At 33.5% G+C, this 24067-nt stretch overlaps 1 protein-coding gene across 1 annotated transcript in view; it reads left to right on the top strand.

Moving 5' to 3' along the window:
• AHCTF1 (AT-hook containing transcription factor 1) overlaps positions 1 to 24067 on the top strand; it is a 70347-nt gene that overhangs the window by 38565 nt on the left and 7715 nt on the right. The window contains exons 18-32 of the mRNA XM_016157440.2: positions 525 to 648; positions 811 to 867; positions 1632 to 1778; positions 2332 to 2519; positions 8817 to 8961; positions 9039 to 9170; positions 9898 to 10051; positions 10469 to 10619; positions 10931 to 11038; positions 14123 to 14318; positions 15810 to 16013; positions 16653 to 17064; positions 18508 to 18631; positions 20482 to 20561; positions 22718 to 22926. Of these exons, the coding sequence (XP_016012926.2) occupies positions 525 to 648; positions 811 to 867; positions 1632 to 1778; positions 2332 to 2519; positions 8817 to 8961; positions 9039 to 9170; positions 9898 to 10051; positions 10469 to 10619; positions 10931 to 11038; positions 14123 to 14318; positions 15810 to 16013; positions 16653 to 17064; positions 18508 to 18631; positions 20482 to 20561; positions 22718 to 22926 (2431 nt within the window). The remainder of the gene's footprint in view (positions 1 to 524; positions 649 to 810; positions 868 to 1631; positions 1779 to 2331; positions 2520 to 8816; positions 8962 to 9038; positions 9171 to 9897; positions 10052 to 10468; positions 10620 to 10930; positions 11039 to 14122; positions 14319 to 15809; positions 16014 to 16652; positions 17065 to 18507; positions 18632 to 20481; positions 20562 to 22717; positions 22927 to 24067) is intronic.

Raw genomic sequence — 24067 nt, 5'->3', positions numbered from 1 at the left:
AGTAATATATGCAAAGCACCTCTTAAAGTATCTGACTCATTGGAAAAGCCCAATTAATTTCTGTTGCTGTTATTAATACTATATGTAGAAACAGGGACAATATTTGTCCGTCACCTCGTAGGTGCTCAGTAATGTATTTCTGAAGGAATCACAGGATAAAAACTAACCAGGTGGTGAAAATGAAACTATAACTCTTCGACTTTGAATTGCAGTATTATTTTAACTATATAGGGCTCCCATGCTCTTTGGTAATTTGCTCAAGATGGTAAAAAATAGAATAGGCTCAGGCATTTGGCTGGCTGGACTATATTCTGCCATGGGCCCTGACCTCCACTGACTGGCTTGCCGATGACTGGACGTGAGGCTTCTTGATGTCTGGAGTTGTCATGATGCTAAATGGGGTTCTATTCTCAACTTTTCTCCCATTGATAGTTGGGATTATTCCTTTTGAGAGTTTAAGGCTTATTGTTTTGATAATAATTACCACGAATATTAAATAATCCTTAATGTTGCCTTTATTGCAGAGGGAAGTGGAACTCTGATTGCTTGATGATTGACGGAATGGTTTCTCAGTTAGGAGATCGAGTTGAGAAGTTGTGGAAACGGGATAAAGGAGGCACAGGAAAATATCCTCCTCCTACTCTGCATGTAGGTTTGCAATAACATGATATCACTTACAGGATCTACAAAGTTGGGAGAGGGGAAGCATGCTTAGCTGTATTTTTAATACGTGGCACAGGCTTGGGAAAAACAAGGAGCATGAATAAGTGAATATATAAAATACAATGAATTTTTAAATCTCTTTTATAGGCATTACTTGACATTTACCTACTGGACAACATTACTGAAACAAGCAAACATTCTATTGTATCCTTTCAATTTTTATCAAATAATGTATTACTTTTAAAATTTCATAATAGTGGGAATTAAGCATCTAATCCAATCTTAATTTCACGTTTGAACGTTTTTTAAAGGAAAGGTTCTCAACCCAGGATATGTTGGTTGGGTTGAGATAGTCTGTGGTTAAATTGAAACTATGCAGTGTTTTGTTTATTTTTCTAGAGATAAGGTCCATGGCTTTCATGAAATTCTCAAATGTGTCTGAGACACTCAAAGTTAAGAACAACTGTTTTAAAACATTGTTGGCAAGTAGTCATTCTCAGTGCTGAAAATGAATGCATTAGAAGTTAACTTAATATTACCTTAGACATTGTTTTCAGCCTGGTCTTTGCAGTGAGATTTTTTTTTTCCTACTAATATCGGTTATTAATCTAAAAATGTATAGTTTCGTTTATAATTTATAAGATGTGATATGTTTTTTTAAGCTCCCGGGTTTTGCTCAATAACTGGAATTTTGTGTATAGCTCTGTTTCTTAAATTTTCCAAGCTACTGACTTGATGAAGAAAGTATGCTTTAATTCATCTCCTTTGTGGTGAAGTTGGTTGTGGGTTTGGCTGCATCCACATCTAATAAAACCGTACTTCCATAACCAGATATCCCTAATGGCTTTCTGAACAGTAAAAGAAGTCTCTTAAGCCTCTTTCCTGCTATATTCTGTTATTACCTATTACAAATATACCTGTAAGAGTTTTTTCTTTTTGTTTATTATCCTTAATCCTCTTTTTTAAAGACCATATATTTGCTACTTGATATTATGTATTCCTTCCCAAACAAAACGGATACTTCCATTGAATCATTTCCAACTGCCTTTGCCATTTCTTGGGGCCAGGTTAAACTTATTCAAGGGTTTTGGCTGATAGATCATAGTGACTATGAGGTAAGTTTCTTAGTTCACTTAGAATGTAAGCTTTTGTAAACTATTAGAATTTTATAAAATAACATAACTGGATTAAATTTGATGTTTTGCATTATGCAAGAGATGATGCAATCTACTTTTAGAGGCAATTTAAGGAGTCATTTTAATCAATACCTTCATCAAGCGCTGTTCAGAACCCTAGGTTTCTTTCTAAAGAAGGAAACGAACAGGTAGACGATTGCTTATAGTGCACATACAGTAATTGTTATGTTAGAGATATGTTTGGTGTGTTGGGGGAACCAAAGAAGGCAGGATTTGGCATTAATATATGAAATTGGTAATAGATTTTATATGATTGCTTAATGAGGTCTCAGAAGTAAGAGGCTTTCAATAAGGATTTTATTTAAAATGAAATATCCCATAGGCTAAAGTAAAGTAGATCTTTTCAGTTTATATTTAAACTGCTTTTATCTTGAGTTTTGTGACTTTAGTATTGCCTGTTTTTTTAAAGGTTAGCTACTTTAAACTCAAAGCATTATATTTGTATTTACTTGTTTTCATGTCATTTTTGCAGAGTGGTTTGGATCTTCTGTTTCACCCAGCTACTACAAAACCTGAGTCATGGCAGCATTCAAAGATTATTCAAGCCTTCTTGAGTCAGGGTGAGCACAGACAAGCCCTCAGATATATTCAGACAATGAAGCCAGCAGTGTCCAGTGATAGTGATATTATCCTTCACCTCACTGTTTTGCTTTTTAATAGGTAAGTACTTAATTTGAAAAAATCAAACTCAATCAAATGTTAATGGCATTGATGAAATAGCAATATATAATATTTTGCTTGCGTTGCATTACGTAATATTCTTAAAATTCTTCATCTTCCAGTGCAGTCCTGTTGAGTTGATAATTATATTCTTCAAGGGTATATTCTAATGATGGTACACAAATATTGTTGATAATATTGGTTGCTTGGGTATTGTAGTTCTTTGTGTTTAATATTTGTCATGTATTCTCATGAAGACATCTTGAAGCATTTGTTTAAATAATTTAAAGTATCATGTTTTATATCTTAATACTTTAATAAGGTTTGAACAGGCGATATCTTTATATTGCTTTCTTTCTTTGTAATATTTTAATGTTCTGTAATCAGCATTATATATTTTCCATTTATATTGTAGCAATATGTATATTGCTGTAATTATAATAATTATCAACATATTAACTGAGACCAACTAATGGCATGATTGAAAATACAGTTATTGGGTTCTCTTGTTAGCTAAATTAGTTGGGGAAATTACAACTAAAATTTTTTACCAAATTGTACCTTTTTTTTTATACAACTCGAATTGGTTTTTTTAAATCCTTTGGTTGGTCATTTTTATACTTTTAGAAATTGGTCACTTTACTGACCCCAGATTGTCATGTATGAACCAAACAGCACTTCAGCTTGTCAGCACTCTGAAAGTTAAGTGTTCTCTGTTATCTTTGGTTAAACAGAATATATTTCTGAAGGGAGAGAGTTAAATCAGAAGAAAAATTCTATAGTTTAATACTAGATTGGTTAGACGTAGAAACTTAGTGTCCAGTGTCCTCAGAGTAATGAATTAGGAAGTACTTGTGGAAATAAGTTTGGGTTAGCAAAAGCGTTTCGCTAGCTAAATAAGTCTAGAATGAATATAAGAACAAAAAGAAACTTAAAGTAGCCAAAGGTGATAGGTGTTTCATAAATGAGTTAAGAGTCCTAATACTGGGTTAGCAAGCAGCATGCAAATTTTTTTCAGTTGCATGTAGGCTTTTCATTCTTTAGTGACTTTAAAGAGGTGATAATCGATCACTAATGCTTACATTAAAGAGCAGATGTCGGAACCTTGGAAAAACACTGAAAGGTTCCTGGTGTTTCTTTTTGATTCTATTGTTCCTTGAGTCGCATGTTTCTCTGCTAGATTCTTATTTCCTCTCCCTTAGAACTTGGTATTCTGTTTTTGTTTGTTTTCGATTCCATATATAAGTGAGATCATACAGTGTTTGTCTTTCTCTGACTTCACTTAGCATAATCCCCTTAAGATCTCTCCATATCCTCATAAATGACAAGATTTTTTATGGCTGAATAATATTCAAGGTGATGGTGTTTTAATGAAAGTAAGAAAACTGCTTTGGTGTTTGAACAAATAATTTTTTAGAAAGGCAGCTAAGTTTCATTGCCCAAGAGGTCATGCAGCTGCATATTCTGCATTCCACTTTTATCAGAAAGGAGTAAATGACAAGAAAACAAGCTGATTTATAGGGCCTTATTCAGGAAATAAAGGTTTATGGATGTGTCCTATGTTCAGTATATAATCACTTAATCTTTCCAAATACCTAATTCAACAGAATGATTAACCACAGTGTCCTTGAACCATGGCAAAGGCTTAGCTTGGGAAGACAGAACTAAAAGTAAGAGATGTCAGGCTATATCCACAGAAGCTACACATACAGTCTTGCTAACACACAGATGCTGTGGTTGCATAATAGTAGTTAAAATAGCTGGAAAAGATTTACTATTTCAACCATCAGAACACTAAACCCTTCCATAAACTCTCCCCATGCTAGATAGTGAGGTATTGCTTCATTTTTGAACTATTTTAATTCACATTAATGATATTGCTTATTTATTAATTTTCACCTTTAAGAAATAATATTGGAATGGCTACTGATTGTAGCAAAGATGTTAAGAGAGGCACAGTCTATGGAATCAGTAGATATGAATTTAAACCTAAACTCTGCCACACGAGCAAATGCAATTTATTCTCACTGAACCCACATTTCCTCATTGGTGCAATGGGGTTAATAATGTCAACCTTATAAGATTTTGAGGGTTAAGTGGATCAAGCACTATTACAGTTACTGACAATAAGTCATTTATTAGTAATTGGTGATAATGATTGATTTTTTTAAAAAGACAATAACCATTGTCATTTTTCAACCTGATTCCTATGTGTAATAGTCTCTACCACCTCTTCTTTATTAAGAATATCTTTCTCTTTCTGTAAAACCTTTATGTTGGTAGCATTTCAATTTTGTGAGCTATATTTATGACATAATATCACAACTGTGGTTTGATGAGTAGGTTGCCTGCAAATTAATCATGATGCACAGTACAGAGATAGACTTGCAGTGGAGGCTTTAGGTTTTTAACTTTAACATTGAGTGTTCAGTCTTAGTTTAAAAAGTCCACTAGAGCCGGAAAACCCTTTTTGTTATAAATGTAATCATTATGTCTTATTCTCTTTCCACTTTGGGTTTATTCTGCTATATTCTTAAACTCAAGTTGGATGATTTCTCATTTTCATCCCTTTATTTTTACTAATATGTAAGTAGAAATCTGAATGTTCTGTATATTGCTTTGGCATAATTTTGATTATATTTCTGTTCTAAGTATTTTTAAATTCATTCTGTTATGATTTTTTTCCTCTTCCTATAAATTATTTAAGAAGTTTCAGTTTACAAGTGTGGATATAAAAAATCTTGTTCTTCATTTCTAACTTAATTTCATTGTGTGGTACTTGTTCTTTAAAATTACTTAAGAGTTGTGTTATTCACTGGTTAGTGGTGTATTCTTCATTTATTAGGTGAGGTGTCAGATATATTTGTCCAAAAGACAAAGTTGTTCATTATGGATTTTTCATCTTTCTGTGTTCTTAATGATTTTTTTTTGTGGTCCGCTTAATAAGTTACTAAGAAAAGTATGCAAGTTGACTACTGTAATGACGAATGTGTTCGTTCCTTATTAGTACTGCCAGCTTTTATGTTTTGAATATTAGGTAACATAAGAGTTTAAAACTTGTTATTTTTTTTCATTGACTTTAACCTTTTATTATAAACTTCATCATGAGTAATTGTTATGTAGCTGCACCATATTCTGTTACATACATTATATCTTTTCCTAATTTTCTTTTACGCTGGTCACTGGAAATTAGTAGTTGCTTGTTTACTGCTCTGAAATTTTTTTTTTTTCATTGTGGTCTCTGCTATGCATTTCAAACTGTTCTCTATGTTCATTTTTGGAGAATTGGTCACTGGAGTGTTTTTCAGGCTGTCTTCACTGCCGTATTGTGAAGAACCTCCATATACTCCTTATTGGAATAACTGCCAGTATGCAAGTCTAGCCTTTCATCAAGTGATGTAATTTTCTCATTGCTTTTCCTAGCATCATGACTTTTCTGTCATAAACAGGAGAATAGTGGGCATTTGGGGAACTTTATTATCTTGAAATTTATGTAGGTGTTGGGAGTGGTGCTGCCATTTCTTGAAGTTGCAGGCAACTGTCTTCTGCAATGGGGGAAACTGGGAAAAAACATTATCATTTGTCTTTTGCTCTCAAGTATACTCTCCTGCTATCAGACTAATTTTGATAAGTCAAATAAATTCATCTTACTCCTACTAGTACATCTGTGCACCTGGGAGTGGATATCATATTTTAAAATGTAAAAAATAATCCATGAGCTAAAGGAGTCAGGAATATGTTTTTTAGTACTTACATGCTTCATTCAAAAGGTACAAAAGGGATATACAGTGACTTCCCAGCTTCCTAAGCTTCTTCTACTGTATCCTTCCTGAGATGTTCTGGACATATGTAACAGAGATATATATATACACACATTCCTTCTCTCACCCTTTAAAAATACAAACAGCCTACTATGCATCCTCTGCAATATACTTTTTTCACTAATTTAGTTTGGAGTTTGCTTCATAACAGCACATAAACAGCTTTCTTTTCTTTAACTGTTGCATAGTAGTTCATTGGGTGGATGTGCCTTAATGAAGGTTGTATTCTGACTTTTGCAGTTTTGGTCACTGCTATGAGTAAGCACACATTTTTCACAAGCGCGAATTTATTTTGTAAGATAAAATCCTAGAAATGGAATTACTAGGTGAAAGGATATTTGCAATCGTAATTTTGATATGATATATTGTTCCCTCCCTAAGTGTTATGCCAGTTTAACCCCCTCTCCCCCCAGTCACCTTATGCTGTGCCTTTTAGTTGGATAGTTATCCATCTGACAAATGAAAATGGTAATATTAATCTGGTCACACTATAAGAGAGTGCATCTTTCATAAAGAGCTTTTGCTTCTTTGTGACCTGCCCCTAGTTTTCTTGTGTTTGTTATTGGGATTATTCTTACTGATTTGTTAGTGCTCTTTATATATTAGGGATATTAACCCTTTGCGATTTTTTCCTCTTCAGTTTGTCATTTATCTTCATTTTGCTTTATAATGCATTTTGCTATGTTTAAAATTATTTTTATGAAGTCAATTATCAGTATTTTTATGACTTGTGTCTTTTTTAATTTCAGTATTTTTTAATTTTCACATGTTATCATTTTTATGGTTTTTGCTTTAACATTAAATTTTTGATTCTTAAATTTGTTTTGGTATAAGCATTTTTAAAATCTAACCGTGGGCAGTGAACACACAATGCAATACACACACACACACACACACACATATATGCCTTACTGTTGAATTATACATTTGAAACTTACTGGATTTAGTTAACTAATGTCACCATAATTAAAAGAAAAAAATAAACTAAGAAAAAGATTCCAGTATACACAAAAATAGAATAGTACAATGAAGGTTCCACATACACATCCCAAATCAAATTCATAGATCAAGATTTTGTTATATCTGCTTCATCTATTCCTTTATATTTTTTTCAAAGTGATGATGAGGTGTTCATTTATCTTAATCAATTTTTCTTAAAAAAATATCATGCTCATTTTAACATACCCAGATTTTGTGACAAATGAAAAAAATTGCACTTCTGTCACTCCCTTGGGTTCTAACACCACTTTGTCATGCTTTCTTGATAGAGAGAGATGTGCAAAGCAGTTTGGATGTAGAGTTTTAGGGAATTCCCCTAAATATTTTACTTATTTAGGTTGTTGGTCTTGGAATATGTTAAAATATTCTGGTCCCAAAACAATAAAATTAACAGGTGGCCCTGACCTACCCACAGTGGGTGCCATTTGCTCCCCTAAGAAATGTATATGTACAAGAACTCTGGGACAATGCTGCCAACATTTCTTCAGATGCATTTCATTATACTAATTGCTATAACTTTGTTCACATCTTCTGTTTCTTATAATGTCATTTATTTACCAGTCTTTATTTCAGTATTCGTTAATAAAAACTATAATGTAAGCTTTTTTATTAAGATGCCCACTAAAATCAAAATTACCTATTGACTGATAATTAAGAATTTTTTTAAAGAAAATTGTTTTGATAGTCCTACCTACTTGCCATTTTTAATTCTACCCCCACCGCTGTGTTGAAAATTCTAATTGCCAGATTAATCGTTGTCAGTCTTAGTGTTTATCCTTCAAAACCTTTTGTTATCTAATTAATTACATAAACATGTATAGGCTTTGTTTATGGATTAATTTTTTAAAATTACAGTCACTATTCATACTGTTTTAAGCTTGCTTTTTTACTTAACAATATATTGTGAGAAACATTGCTTCATTTAAAGACCTTGTCACCCACAGAAGGATGTCTCAGTGCCCCTACAGTGGTGTTTAAAAGTATCTAATTTGACCCAAGTTCTTCAGTCAGATCTTGCTGTAGACCAGACAGAATCTTCATTACTAAGATAAATGCTTCACCTCTGCATAAACACAATGTGCTTGTTTCTGACTTTACTCATTTTCTTTTCCACTCTTCACATGCTGTCACTCCCTGAAGAACCTGAATTTCCTTTGTCATTTCATTCTAATCTTTCAGTTCTCTCCAGACCACATTAGTTTTTGTGTTTTTGAACTTCTGTGGACTTACTTTGCTTTCCTGTTGTTTTACATGTAAATAATGATACAGAATACTATAAAATTAAGTCTTTAAAGATGCCTTGTCCTCTTGTTGACATTAGGAAACTTCATTATGCGGTGATTAGTATTTAATAAAAATTTTAAGTACTCCAAATTACATGTATGAAGTATCTTTGGGATTCTTCAGGTGAATTACTTGTTTTGAAGATTTTAAACAGTTTTTCTGAAACTCAGCTTTGACAAATAACTGGTTTCAGGTGCACGGTTGAGGCCTGGAGTTTACTGCGACAGCATTCCAGTAGGTCGAACATAGAGGAGTTACTAAAGCACACGTATGACGTCTGTCAGGAGATGGGCTTGATGGAGGATTTACTGAAGTTACCGTTTACAGACACGGAGCAGGTAATGACTTATCGATATAAACTTGTCAAAAATTCAGGATATGTTAGTAGTTTACAAATCTGTTATGTTCTTCCTAGGAGTGTTTGGTGAGATTTTTACAGTCCAGCACAAGTTTTCAGAATCAGGAATTCCTTTTAGTTCACCATTTGCAGCGTGCCAATTACATCCCTGCCTTGAAGCTGAACCAAACTCTGAAGATTAATGCTACGGTATAGTTAAAATTGTTTTATTTTGGAGGCAAGAGAATAAGGCAAACTAGCGACTTTCTTATATGTTAAAAGCTTGTAGTTTGATAACTACTGGGCTTTATATAAATTTGAGCATGGAAAATCCTCTTACCTATTTTTATAACAGTATTAGGAATAAGATATTATTATTTATCTAATTATTTTATACATGCCATTTTTGTTTAGATATCTGCATTTCACCTTGCCAGACTAACCACTTCACTCAGGGAAAATGAAAAGAAGTAGAGGACAGCATTGGAAATTATATAGTGCAAAGAGCATGGACTTCAGGGGTCAAACTGGTTCTTAATTCACTCTGTGTACTTGGAGTGTTCTCTATGAGCCTTGGTTTCATTATTTGTAAAATGACTATCTTTTTGCGAGGATGCACAGAGCTCTATGTGAAGTAACATATAGATGTTACTGACATATGTAGAAGCTTAGTAGGTGATAATGTTATCATTTAGTAGTTGTCTTTATTAGTTGCGAAGAATCAAGCCTGGATAGGAGAGACTTGGAATTTTTTGATGGGTAAGGGTTGGTAAAGCAACTAGATATGTTTATGAAGTCTTTGGTTTGGAAGAATGGATGTTTAAGGAGGAAGAAGATAGTTTTGAGTGTTCATAGTTATATTTTAAATGCTGAATTTATAAACAGCAGCTAATGTTTTTGAAAATTAAAATTTTACTATTTACAATATGTTCAATAGAATGATCGTGATCCTCGTTTGCGGGAGAGATCAGTGACTCGAAATTCTATATTAGACCAGTACGGGAAAATCCTTCCAAGAGTCCAGCGAAAATTAGCCATTGAGCGACGAGCTAAGCCTTACTGTCTGTCAAAATCATCAGTTCTTCGAGAAGGTAAGATTTTAATTAAAAATATCCTAAAGCATTGAGCTAGAGAAGATACTGAATGATTATTATCTTCTGCAACCGTCATTATCTTATATTTTAGCTCACTTTTGCTTTGATTCATACTGGCCATTGTACCCCAAGAAATGTAAGCCTTTCTTGGAAGGTTTCACAGTTTATTTAGTAAAATAGTACAGGATAAAAGACCTTTATTTCATTTGAAGACTCCTGTCTAACTTTCAGAGAACACGTAGAACAATTTTTCACCATCTCTTAAAAGCCCAGAGTGTTAAATTTCTGCATAGATCTTGTTAAACCAAATATGATTTTAATTATTCTTGTGATCTATGTTTTCCACTCTTTTAATCTTCTATTATAATCCTAGTATTAGAGCTAAAATTAAATCCCACATTCTTCATTTTACAGTTTCTCGGCCCAAACCATTATCAGCAGTGCCAAAGCAAGCTGTAATAGGGACTGTGTTATCAAGGTCTACTTTCATCAGTAATGTGTTATCTAGAATTGGAGAGGTTTGGACAAGCAGTGAACCTAAAACTAACATCTTAACCTACAATGGGTATGTTTTTCTTATACCTTTTACATGCCACTTGTTAATCTTTCCTGGATATCAGCAGCAATCATAAACAGTTCAGCTTTAGAGTTTATTAGTATTATATAAAAAGGAAAAAGTTTTTATGTTGGCTACTTTTCTTACAAGAAGACTTTTGTCTTTAAAAATGAATATGTTTGTTGTTATTTGAAAATAAACAGAAATGTACAAAGTAAAGAACAAGCCTTTTCTCATACAATCCCACCTTCTTACAGAATTTTTAATTTAATGTTCTTTGTACTATATAATCAAAATTTACATTTTTATTTTCTTTGTAGTCCTAGGGTAGAAGTACCATCTCCTGTAGTATATTCTTTCCCAGATCTAGAGTTGCCTGAGGCATTTGTTGGAACACCGGTTGGGAAAGCATCACAAAGAGTTTCTAGGTAATAATTTATTAAATCATTTTGAAAGGCACAGTGGTAGACAATAATTATACTGTAACTTTTAATTTAAAATTTTTACAAGTATTATTTTAATTAAATGAGTGTTTAATGCTTTTTTTTAAAACAAAATGAACATTATAGGAATTTTAGTAAATTTTACATTAGCTGGTAGACTACTTAGAATTTTTTGCTTAATGATTTCATACTGCTTAGAGAAAAAAAGGAAACTTGGTGTTTTATTAAAATCATGAGCAAACTGTTAACTTGAATTTGATTGTGACTAGCATATCTTTCAATGAAATAGAATAGGATAATAACAGTGGGTATTTTACATTGGAAGGCTGAATGCTGTTTTATGTAATTTATGTTTTGTTTATGAACTAAAATGCATTGCTTATTTGGATCATGGCCAAAAGTTGTTGAAATCCTAAGACCTAATGCAGTAATTAACATTTTCTTTTGAAAATATCAAAATTATTTTTTCTCGATAGTTTTTTTAGTGTAACTCTAACATATTTTCTTGTTAGTGTGAGAATTTGGCTTTTTCTCAGTAGGCTCTGGTGCCATTTATTGTACAGGCGCTACTTTTGAGAAGCAGTATTTCATAAATAGGCACCTTAAACATGAATGTTAGCACAATGCAGGGCATTTAATGATATCTATGAGGGTTAGCGCCTTATAAAAGTGAGCAGTTTACATATACGGAATTTGAATACCAATGAGGTAGAAAAGGAAAAGAAGAATTAAAACAGACAATAGGGAGAGAAACGTCTAGCAGCCTGATTGGATATTCTTAGTTTAATAGAAATCTCGAAACTGTGCTTAGTAAGAATTACAAGTAGGAAAACCCTGTATTAAGAAAGTGCTTCCTGTAAATCTGTCCCCGTGGGTAATAGGTTGGGTCTTAAAAAGCCCGTATCATCTCTGTTGTCTCATCTGAACATGAAGGACAGAGTGACAGAGAAGGCACAGTAACCGGCAGTTTTTATTTTGGGGCACTAAATTATGCCGCACTTTCCTGTTCTTTTTCAGGCACTTTGGGGTAGTGAAAAGGTACTGTTTTATTACTAGAAAATATAACCATAAAAGAGTATTAGGAAATTGGGAAAGAAGGAGTGACCTATATGGTTCACCAGAAATTGTAACCTGAAATTTTCACTTTCAAGTTTAAATTATTTGTAAATTAAGTTTTTATACTATTTGTATTATCCCTGCTTCATACAAGTCGTCAGTGAGATCAGTCTTTTCATTTACTATGAACTGGTTCCAGGATGTTAGAGAAAACCATTCAATAGAATCTTGAGGTTCCATTTTTGCCACTAACCTCATTAATTTGAAAAAATTAACTTTTTCTTTTTGGTTGGTCAGTCTAGTCTTTATTGTGAATAGAACCATAAAGATGAAATAAGCCAGTATTCATTATGTACATCACATGTAGGTGAAAGAAATTTTTACATGTTGATGAAAATGAATTGTAGCAATCAGATTGCTGAGGAAGGACGTATTGCCTTGTTTTCTTAAGTATTTTTAATCATTAGCAGTTCACCTTCATTTGAAAATAAATGCCTGGCACATAGTGAGGGCTCAGTAAGTATTGGTAAAAGGAAGGGAAAAAGACTAGAACTCCCTTATTGTGTGTGTTTTTTAATCAGTTGTCATCCAGAATTCCTAATTCTCTTTTTTTTGCTATCGAATTAATGTTCTGACATTTTAAACAAATACATTTTATTAATATACTTAACTGCATTTTTATTTATATTTCACATGTTTATTGTATTTAATAGTGAATAGAGAAGCCTGAGTAAAAGGCAAAGGGATGAAAAAGTACAAATTAGTAGTAACAAAACGGTCACAGGATATAGAGTACAGCCTAGGGAATGTAGTCATTATTACCGTAATGGCTGTGTGTAAAGCCAGATGGGTGCTGAAGTAACCATTGTATGTATACCTGAAACTAATATAAAATAATTTTTAAAATGAAGTAAACCACCCTCGGTTTTGATAATTTACTAGAAGGACTCAAAGAACTCACTGAAAGCTGTCATACTCAACAAGTTTACCGTTTAGTACAGTAAAAGGATGGAGATACAAACCAGCCAAAGGAAGAGACAAGTCGGGCAGAATCTGAGTTAAGAACTTTGACCAGGGGAAATGAGTTAGCATTAAGTCTGTTAAAAGAAAATGCAAAAGGACTGCTTTTATGTAAACTCAGTAATCAGAATATGCTGTCTTCAACTTCACAAATCTCCTAGAGGCAGAAAAGTATTTGAAAAGGAAAACATTTCAGGAAAAGGAAACAAATACAATAAGGGGTACTAGCCCTAAAGATACTGATGGGAAGTGAGGGGCATAGATGAGAGGCAACTAACCCAGGGGACCGGAAACTCTGAGGAGGAAGTGGACAGTCAAGAAGAATTAGTCAGGATTAGAGAAGTAAAGGTTGAAACAGAAAATTCTGAAAAAGCCACATCTCATTCCTGCCCCCTCACACATACCACAAACAAAAGAATCACAGGTAATAATAGGTAACATTTATTGAACATATAATTATGTGTCAGGTGCTGTCATAAGCTTATTGTGTTTACTAGCTTATTGCTCCTCAGATGAAATGTCACAAAGAACCATTTATTCCCCCTCATTTTTAATTTTTCTCAATTGGATAATGATCATAGTGGGCACGATTAATACAATGCTAATACCACATGCATCTCAGCATGTAAATTTGACAACATCTAAACTAGTCTCCACTCAACAAGACATATTCACAGATCATGACATTCTTAGATGTCGTAACAGTGCAAAATTACTATAAAATTTTAAATGTTTTCTCTTAATTTCTGAACCTTTCTGGACCAGTAACTGAGTGTTCCACAAAGTCACTTCATGGACATGTGACTTGTATAGTTTCATTGGACACATGCTCCAAAGGCTCTGACACTTAGTGTAGTGCTCTGTCGTCACCATCATGGAAGTGGTAAGGGCGAGGTCTGAGTAATTAAATGGGATACTAAATTCTTTTGTTTGCTAGTATAACTCAAATAAGTTACCAGGGTTTTTCTATTCATATGTACACTGTGGTTACAGACTCCTGGATTTGGTGGTTCATCCTGTTCCCCAGCTTTCTCGATGTTTGGGGTTTATTCAGCAAACTACCCCCACAAGATCTCCTTTGTACCTAACATCCAGTTCATTGCCAGAAAGTCCACAATTAAAAAGATCACGTCCAAATACCTCCAGGACTTCAGAATTAAATTTACTTGAAACTCCTCTTATAGTTAAGGTGAGTATTACATATCTGGTATTCATGGTGAAACTAGGAAGTTCCTAATTTTCAAGTAGCCGGGAGAAATAAGCTATTTCTAACTGATCTCTGAGTAAATCGATGGTTTTAAGCCGTTTTTTCTCTTTTTGTGGATATCTTTCCAAAATGCTTTCTGTATTTTTACATCATCTTAAATAGACTTTGCTAAATTTACCCTTTTTGCTTAACTGGCACTATCCTTGAGGTTAACTGTTATATTTCCTGAAAGTCATACAAGGCTCGGTATGGTCATTATAAATTGGCCTGTATCCTTTGAAAAATGCTCTCATGTTCTTGGGTTTGCTTTATTTTTTAAGTTCTATTTGTGATACTATTTTGCTGTTACTACTTCTATCAAATGCTTTTTAGTTCTTATTTATATTTAATTCTCTGACTCCAAGGAAACTGTAAACCCCTGTTCCTTCCTACTATCACATATCTCTTTAGCCTCCACTGTCTCTGATAGTTACGAGAAACCACCAAACTAAACTCGTGACTAGTAACAGGGGTCTTTTTACCTTCCCATTGTCAAAATGTTTTTACATTTGTTATCCCCTAGCTCCTTGTCCAGTGTTCTAAATTTAACCCTAGAAGCTTTCTTCCTTTTTTTGTTTCTGGATATCCAGCATTTTATAATGAGCCAGGGAATTTCTTTATTTTTCAAGATGAATAAAACATACTTCAGTAAATGCTATTCCTAAAATAGTGGAAAAGTTGATAATATTATTAAATTCCTGACATTTAATACCTGTAAGGTATTTTTAACTTTTTTTAATCAAAAAAAAAATCAAATTTTATATTCTCTATAGCTAGGTCCAAATGAAATTAAATCAGGGCATAGCTTCTTCATACCTGCTACCAAAAACAATCCAGAAAAAAAAATTAATGTAATCTTGTAACATCTAATGGAATTCAGTAATCTAATGAGGTAATTTGTTTGCTATTCCTTTAGCAAAGAAGTTAAGGGATTATTTCTACTAGCTTCTGTGCTATTTGTATTCATTATAATAAATCTTTACAGGATTTTTATAGGTAATTTAGTTTACTTTTGGATTCATGTGATGAAATTTTTTCTTCTAAAGTACTATTAAAGTCAGCATCATTAATTTAGATTAGCTTGCTATAGTTAAGCTAGATTCTGTTTATCACAAACTTATCTTTTTTACCTAAAGTTTGCTAGTCAATAGTTAAATCATTTATCTTATTTCTGCACTTTTTAAGTTGAATTTAAACTGGGAATAACCTAGGCCTTTAGAATGATTATGGATGCAATTTTATGTTTTGTAGGCTTACATATAGAATGCTCTGAGTAGGATTTTGTATTTTCTTTCCAGTAATCTATAAACTTTTTATTGATGTTTCCTGTAGATGAGAATATAGCTACCATCGTGACTCAGTTGACCCTGTCGGTCCTTACAAATGTTCCTTTTACAACACTAATGGTCTAATTTCATTCATTCTTTGCCACAGAAAGCTAAAACTTTGGCCATGTCAGTTGCTTCCTCTGGATTTGCTGAATTCACTCCTCAATCCATCCTAAGGTCTGGTCTTCGATCAACACCTTTAGCATCTCCTTCTGTGTCACCTGGAAGGTCTCTTACTCCTCCTCTACGACTTAAAGAAACTAGAATTTCATTCATGGAAGAAACCATGACCACAAAATGGATTGCTGGAGTAAGTTTGATAATATTGGAACAAAAGACTCAATATAAGAATATATTAGCTCCTAAAGTAAAAAGTTGGATAAATCAATTTAAATATCACTATATAGAGATTTTTATATAGTCTTGCAGATAATCATGAAATTAGAAAACACTAGTTCAGAAAGAAACTTTATGGTACTAAGCCAAGTTCATTTACAGGTAAAGAATGTAGGGTTCAGAAGCACCAAGTAAATTGACTACAATCAAATAGCTATTTGGTGGCAGAAATAAGAGTAGAATCAAGACCTCCTTATTTTTAGTCCATGTTTTTTTCTTTGTTTTTTTTTTTTAACTTACATTGATTTGCTTCTCTTAATTTCCTAATCGGTTGTCAGTTTAAAAGAGTATATTTTTAGAGCTCTACTGTGGGTTCAGAGCAACCCACTTGGTGACTATTAGTCATCTTGGCTAATCATTCTTGGAAATACTGATTTATTAATTTCATTAACTTTTAATCGTGTATCTGAAGAGAATGAATTTAGAATATATGAATTTTGAGAAGAGAATTTGGAGAAATAGTGAACATGGAAAAGGGTGGGTATTATTGGGATCGATAGCTTAGACTTGACTGGTTTACTAGTAATTTTTTTCAAAACCTTTTACTTAACAGTCTGCAAATGATAGCGAAACAAAAACATTTGTTACTACACCTTTCTATAAATGTGGAGTTCTAGCAGAAACTGAGTGGCCAAAGAACAAAGATAAGACACCATCTTTTTACCTGAATAGTCCTGAAATGGACCATCGAGAAATGGATGTGAGGTCACAGGATACACATTCACAAAGTTTGGAGAAACTGGATGTGAGCAAAGAAAATAGCAATGCTTCATCCATATCAGAGCAGACTACCTCGGAGTATCAGGATGCACCGTCACCAGGAGAGTTTGAAATGTGCATGGCCTCTAGGCCAGAGAACTCTTCCACTAAACTGATTACTAATTTAACCGAAGAACCTGAGAAGGACAGTGATAAAGATGTGTTTAAATTGGAAGTAATTCCTCTAGACCTGGAGAAACAAATGGGTAAGAACTTATTTCCAGATGTTCAAGATGGCCATTGATGTCTGTCCCTCAGTCAAATTTGCAATAGAATTTTTCCACCATGAGAAAAGCATCGGGGTTACATAATTATGTGACATGATACAAACCTCATCTTCTTTTCATTTACAAGTGTGGCTTACATTGTTTCATTCTTAATAAGCAGGTATGAGATGCGAAGGGAGGAGAAATACATGCTTTTTTTATTTGGAAATGAAATTTGGAAAAGAATGTTTAAGTAAGAAATATCAGATGTTAGTCTGACTTAAGTCCTTCCTGTAGCTATGGGAAATTAACTTTACAGATGAGATTGAGATTACAATTTTTAACTTGTCTAGCAGCCTCAGCTTTCTAGATAGCTGCTCTGAGACCAGGAAGTTCATTCTGCTCTTCATCCTCATCTCCAAAATAATCGCTGGACAATAAAAAATAAATGTCTAAAGGCCCATGAATTTATCATCTTTATATGCATTTATCTGTCAAAAGAAATGTGAACCCCTAATGTGTGTGCACCAGCAGGCAGGCTTTTCCTGTGTGTGTGCTAGGGGTTGAGGACCAAACAGTGAGTAGATGTGGCACCTGCTTACATGAAATTTAGAGCCTAGTGGACTATATAAAGTAACAAGCACTTAGAACATTGGTAAGTGTTGTGCTAGGAGACATAGGATGGGATCAGAGAGTGCTAGGAAGGGGAGAGTATTGGCTTAGAATCGGTGGACCAGAAAAGTCTATTTTTATGTTTCTTACCCCTACACAGTTTTAACAAGCATATTTAAAGGTAACTCCTAACTTTAAATCTGTAAAACCAAATACTTGTATAAAAATCTGGAACATAGTGGTTTCTCTTGGGAAACATTTCCTGCCTTAGCTGAACTAAGGTTTATTAAAATCTAAGTCCAGTGAAGTTTGGGATATTATGTCTTTATTTAATAAACATAAGCATTAATTGTTCTAAGAACTTAGGACTTTTTTCATAAATAGCATATATCTAGAAGCTTACATTATTCTTTTTACATGCTATGTTCCACTAAAATATTTGAATAGTAACTATTAGATGGGGATGTTCATGGTAGTATCTTTATTGGTATTTCTAAAATGATTATGCAGTATCAAATAGAAATTATCATTTTTTTAAGGGATTATATCACAGACTTGAGTGAAACAGGCTAGATTTCAAGTGAATTGATATATGTAAAACACTAGCAGTGCCTGGTAAGCCAAAAGCAAGAGTGGTAGATTAAGGGGGAGGGGGGCTCTTGGGGTAAACTTAGAAAGTTAGAAAGAACTATTGGCAGTCTGATGTCAGTAGAGTAAACCTAAAAGTATAAAAAATGCAGACCCAACAACTTGTTAAAAAGTCATAGTCTAAGACCATGTGCAGTTGCTAAAATTTAGCATAAATAATTGTAAATGTTGTATGATTTATAGGCACTTTAGAAGATGCAGAAACAAAGGCTCTCTTAGCTGCAGAGAAAGTGCTTTCAGAATTAAATCACTCAAACCCTGTTCAAGGAGTTGAAGCTTCTGTTTGTGTGTCATCAATCCATGAAGGGTAAGTTTTTAGAGAAAATTTCAAATAATAGTTTAATGAAACTGTGAACCAGTAATAGAACAGTCTAAGCATAGATTGGCTCTTATTTAGGTCTTAAACACTTTCATTTTTGGTAATGTTTTCTGCTATGAAAAGAAGTTCCTTTGTACAGTGTGTGTTATTTAGTAGTTACCATGAAATCTTAGAATGATATTAGACATTTCCTTAATACACAGAGACATGATGAATTGAGGCAGAACTTATATTCTTTGGTGATTCTGTTTTTATTGAAGACCAGAGGTTCATTCAGTCATGCATTTCTCTGTGCCCTGCCATTTTCAGTGGTTTCAGGATGATCAGGTGTAAGTTAAGCAGCACGGTAGAGCATAAGGGAGATGGCTTACAGGCAGTTTTGTTCCCTACCATTTGGTTGATACAAGATTCTAACAAAGTCTTTTCTTTCAATGACAACGTAAATTGTTATGCTCCCAGTTAGTTTCATTGTATGTTTGGTCAGTGTACTAGATGATGTAGGATAGTTGGTACTAAAGTATGGTCTAAGAGGTTGATACCAGTTTCCAAACAGTTTATGGTCTATGAAAGATAATCAGCTTGTGTTACAATATAAATCAGTACACCTTTGTTGAAAGTCAGTGAAGTAATCGATTCACCTTAAGGCACAAGTGCCTTATCTCATAAAACTGGACATGTTGCACATTAGCAGTAAGAAGTGTAACATTGTTGTAGAAGACACCAAAAAAGTTGCAGCTTTAATTATTAAGAAGCAGTAAGGATAATTTACTAAGATTAACTCACATAATTTGTAAATGACATTGTAAATGGTTCATTACTTTATAAGTCCTGAGAGTAACTTCACAAACCACCCGCAGAAATCAGTATCATAATAGTGACCTCTCATACGTTGTGCTCAGTCATATGCTTCGCCTCTGAGAAGAAGAGTCCCGTTAAGCTCTTTGCCAGGCCTTCATGGAAAAAGTGGGAGAAAACAATAGGAAAGCATTATCCAGATTTTTTTATTTCTAATGTTTTTTTGAATTTAATGAAAACTAATATTTATTGCAATGGGTTTGATGGATGATTATAACAATCACAAAGCAAAGAGCAGTCACATGATAAGAAACTGGTCATCAGTGATAATCTAGATGAATATTTGCCATCTTGGCAAACTAGTTCCTTTTTAAATGTAAACTTTAGTTGTTGGTTCTTACTCTTACCATAAACATTGTGACTGAGGCAAGTATCTATAAATAAAAGTGTATATATTCCAAATACATGCTTTTTATTTAGTTTACTTTTTAATTGTATTTGTCTTTTTAAAAAACTGCTTTAGTTGGGTTTTGGGGAAAGGTCAGCTCAGAATAGGAAGGACCTCTGTCAACATATTTCCAGAACTTGTTTTCATAAAGTGGTTGATACAGGTCTCATTGACCTCCCATTCAAAGTCATTTATTGTACTCTTTTCAGTTAGCATTCAAATACTGAACCTGATTCTACTGAGTATATAGGAAATATTCTATAATATTTGACAGACTTATTTGAAAAATGTCACAGATAATTAAAAACTGACATAAGTATAATTTATACTGACCATTTTAAATCAATTTATTTGTAGTTTAAGGCCATGCCATTATTGCCAACAAAATAAAATATTAGAAAATAGGAAAAACAAGTATAGCATTACTTGTTTCTAAATTCACTTATACATTTTATTGATATTCAAAATGAACTTGTATAATTTCTTTGACCTTTGGTTTTAATCAGCAAAGTGACAAGTTGGAGAGGGAGTAGGGTTAAAGCTGGTTAGGGCAGATGTGATCTTATATTATAGTATATTATTTCTTTTTCTAAAGGGAAATTCTCACCCTGAAGTCCCAGGTACCAGTTTCAGATAAAGCATCAGCTGAAGCCTGCACCTCTACAATTAGAGCAGGTAACAATAACTGTACCTATTATTTTGACTTTAGAATTAATTTCCTTTTAGTGTTTTGAAGAAAGAGTGTTCTAGTCTTCAGGCAAAGGAATCTATTATCTAGATTTTCTTATCTCAGTTTCTCATCTTTGCTGTGTATGGTGTCTGGAGGTTTAGCAGCTATCAAAGCAGTGGGTCACTTGTAAAGCACTCCATGGTTCCTTCAGAACATCAAAGACGAGCAAAGTCAGTACCCATTCCCCAGCTAAACTGCATTCCTGCTGCTTGATCTTTTGGGACTCATATCCACACAGGGCAAATTCCATTTTTATTCTGTTTCTGATAACTTAAGGGGTAGGTCGGCTTATTATTAGAAAAAGAGTCCCAAATGACTGAATTTACTCTAGGGAAATTAACAAATATATGGAAGTCATTTGATTTTTTTTTAATCCAATGTACATTGTTTTGGGGTGCCTCCTCTCAGACCCTGGCTGTACAGATATGAGGAAGATGCACTTTCCTCAGTTAGCTCACAGTTGGGTTTGAGGAAGGCAGACCTATGCCCAGAACTTGTCCGAGCATTTCATGTGAGGACATAACAGTGCTATGTTATGATGTTGGTGCTGTCTGACTCTAGAGCCCATACTCTTTATTATATCCTTCTACCCATCACATTATGAATAGGGCTTAGTACAGGCTTGAATAGACCTGTTTACCGCAAATTAAGAATGTAATATTTATTGTAAAATAGAGTATAGTCTAACACGTAACATAAAAATCCCTATAACCCGGTTACCCATTTTAAGACTCCATATAAAGTGTCTTTTTCCTGAATTTTTTCTGTGCATGGTTTTCCCCAGATGTTGAAAGAAGAGATTATAGTAGCTAAAGACTTGAACAAGACTGCTTGGATTTATAATCCAGTTCTGCACTTACTGTGTATAAGACTATGGGCTGTACTTCTGTTTCTTTATAAAATATTAAAGCTTTAAATGTTAATAAAAGCTCAATAATGATAGCTAAGCTACTATAAATTACCAACAAAACATCTTTTTTTAGTTAACATGTTTAAGACATTTTTCCATGTCATTAGTGTGCATTAATAGTTTTTCATAGTGTGGATGTCCTGTGGTGTGCTTAACTACTTATTGTTAAGTATTTGGGCTGATGTCCATTTTTATTTTGCTATTTCATATCTGCAGTGAATATTCTTGTGTATATATTGTTGTACATTCTATGTCAGTGTTTGTTAGGTAGATTCCTAAACATGAACTTACCCGGGTCCAAGAATATGCATGGGTTTTTATATTTTATTTTCTCCGATAAAAGTTGTTTATGCTTTCATACACTGACAAAAGATTACAGTATAAATTTCTCATTCATCACTGCCAAACTGACACATGAAAAACAGTTTCATTGTGTATTAGGGAATATTAGCGTCATTGTCTATTAAAAGTGTAAAAATGTTTTTTCCTAGTTGGCTTTTTTTAAAAAAACTTACTTTTCCCTTCCTTGAGACATTTTAGGTTTTGTGTCGTTCACAAACTAAATCTAAATATGGCCCATGAGTACTAATGTGTAAAATTTTGGCAAAGAAGGTAAAAGGAGGAATTTGTTTTGAATGAGCTGTCCGCCTCCAAATTTTCTTTTAGGTGGTGAAATAATATTTGTAGCCCTTTGGGTGTTTTTGTGCCAAAAGAGATATCTAGTCCTTTTTACAGCCAGATCAGAGCCCGGTTTGTATGTCCTACTTGTACTTCTGTAATGGCCCAGCAAGGATAGCTGATTGTCTAACCTGATGAGCATAATTTTCAGATTAATAAGGAACAAATATTTGAGTTCAAAGCAGTTATCCATCATATTGATGTTTCAGAATAGGGGCAAAATTTTTATTTGAGGAAAACCAATGTCATTTTTAAATATAAAATTTGTTATTTATCTTTGTGGAAAGAAAATATGCATTGTTTGAGCTGAATAACTAGATACTGAAGAAACAATTAATGTATAAATATTAGTATTTTTACTAATACTAGATATTAGAACCTTTTTGCAATATAACCGTTTTTCAAGGAAACAGTCTCAAGTGCATCGTAACCTTTTCTGTTTGCTTCCCAAATTGTATATTTATCATTGTTTCAACTTAAAACATGGAAGATTAACTCCGATTTTTCTTTCAGCTCCGGCCGATGTCCTTGATGATAGTGGAAGCTCTTGGCTCACTACTTCTGAAAGTCCTGTTATCTCCAAAAGTAGGCTTGACCAGAAAATAGCTTTGAACGTAAAAGAAGTTGATGAACTAGAAGCTGGTGCACTAAAAGCAAGTGTTGACTTACCAGAAGAAAAGCCTCCAATTTCTGATGATCCGCCTGATACTCAAGAAATTCATGTAAAAAACTTTAATTTCTTAATTCTTTGTCAGTCTTTGTTTTGATTTAGTTAGGCTTCAGACCTAATATATTCATTTATTTGATTGCTATATAAAAACCTCTTTATGAAAATTCGGTTTAAAAAGTGTATAAAGATGTGGACTATAAAAGATCATATCCATTAAGAAATTGTTTTTCATGGAAACCAAAAGGCTGTGTTTAAAAAGTCACAGTTTTAACAATTTAATATTTGCTTGGTATCTGGTCCAAATTAGAGTTCTTTTAGCCCTAAGAAAGCATACTGGCTACTCCAGAGACAAGTATGACATTGAAACTATTAAGAGCATATATTTGAAAATAATTGAATATGGTTAAATAGAACCTTTTCCCCATGCATACCTGCATGAGAATGATATTTACCTAGCTGGAGTTGCATTTCTATTTATTCCAGAAAGGATTATTTTTTTTCTTGGTCTTTAATATGATTTATGATTCTAAAAGTTCCACCAAATCTTTTAACAGGCAACTTTTATATGAAAAACCAATTCTTCTATTTATAGAAATTCGTATAGTATTTGGAAAGTTTTGTAACTCAAAAATGTCATGGTTGTCCATATTCATTTTCATGGGCGTTCTCACTGTGAAATAGATGGATAAAGTCCTTATTCCTTCAGCTGGGAAGCTAAAAAAGTTGTGGGTGTGGCGTAAGGGGGAATCCTCATTGCTGGGTATTTCCAGTCTTTCATCTCACTAAATGCTTGGGGAGTGGGAAAATGTCATTGTCTAGGTGGGCGGTAATGTTCTATCTTCTTGGTCAGGAGATCTCTCTGTTACTTTCTACCTCCTCCTTTTTCTCCCCTTCCCTTACCAAAAGGTAAATGCAAGGACCATTCCTTCCTCCACCAAACCCTTGCAAGAGAGGTACTGAACTTGAAAGCCTTAGGAATTTCATGGTTTATGCAGCCCCAGCAAAGGGAAGAGGATTGAGTCTAGCCCAAGGGAGCTTATGTAGGTGAATTCTTCTTCAACCTTATGGGGATCATGCTGTTTAGAAAAGTGTGGATAGTTAGGTAGTTTGGGGATTATCATTAAAACACAGTTTGGGGGTTGATTCTTTTTCTCCAGTTAATTTTTTTTTTCTTGGGTGAGAATAAAGTAAGT

This window comes from Rousettus aegyptiacus, unplaced genomic scaffold (assembly GCF_014176215.1).
Source record: "Rousettus aegyptiacus isolate mRouAeg1 unplaced genomic scaffold, mRouAeg1.p scaffold_m13_p_18, whole genome shotgun sequence".
Taxonomy (NCBI): Eukaryota; Metazoa; Chordata; class Mammalia; order Chiroptera; family Pteropodidae; genus Rousettus; species Rousettus aegyptiacus.
This window is presented reverse-complemented; position numbering and strand designations above follow the sequence as displayed.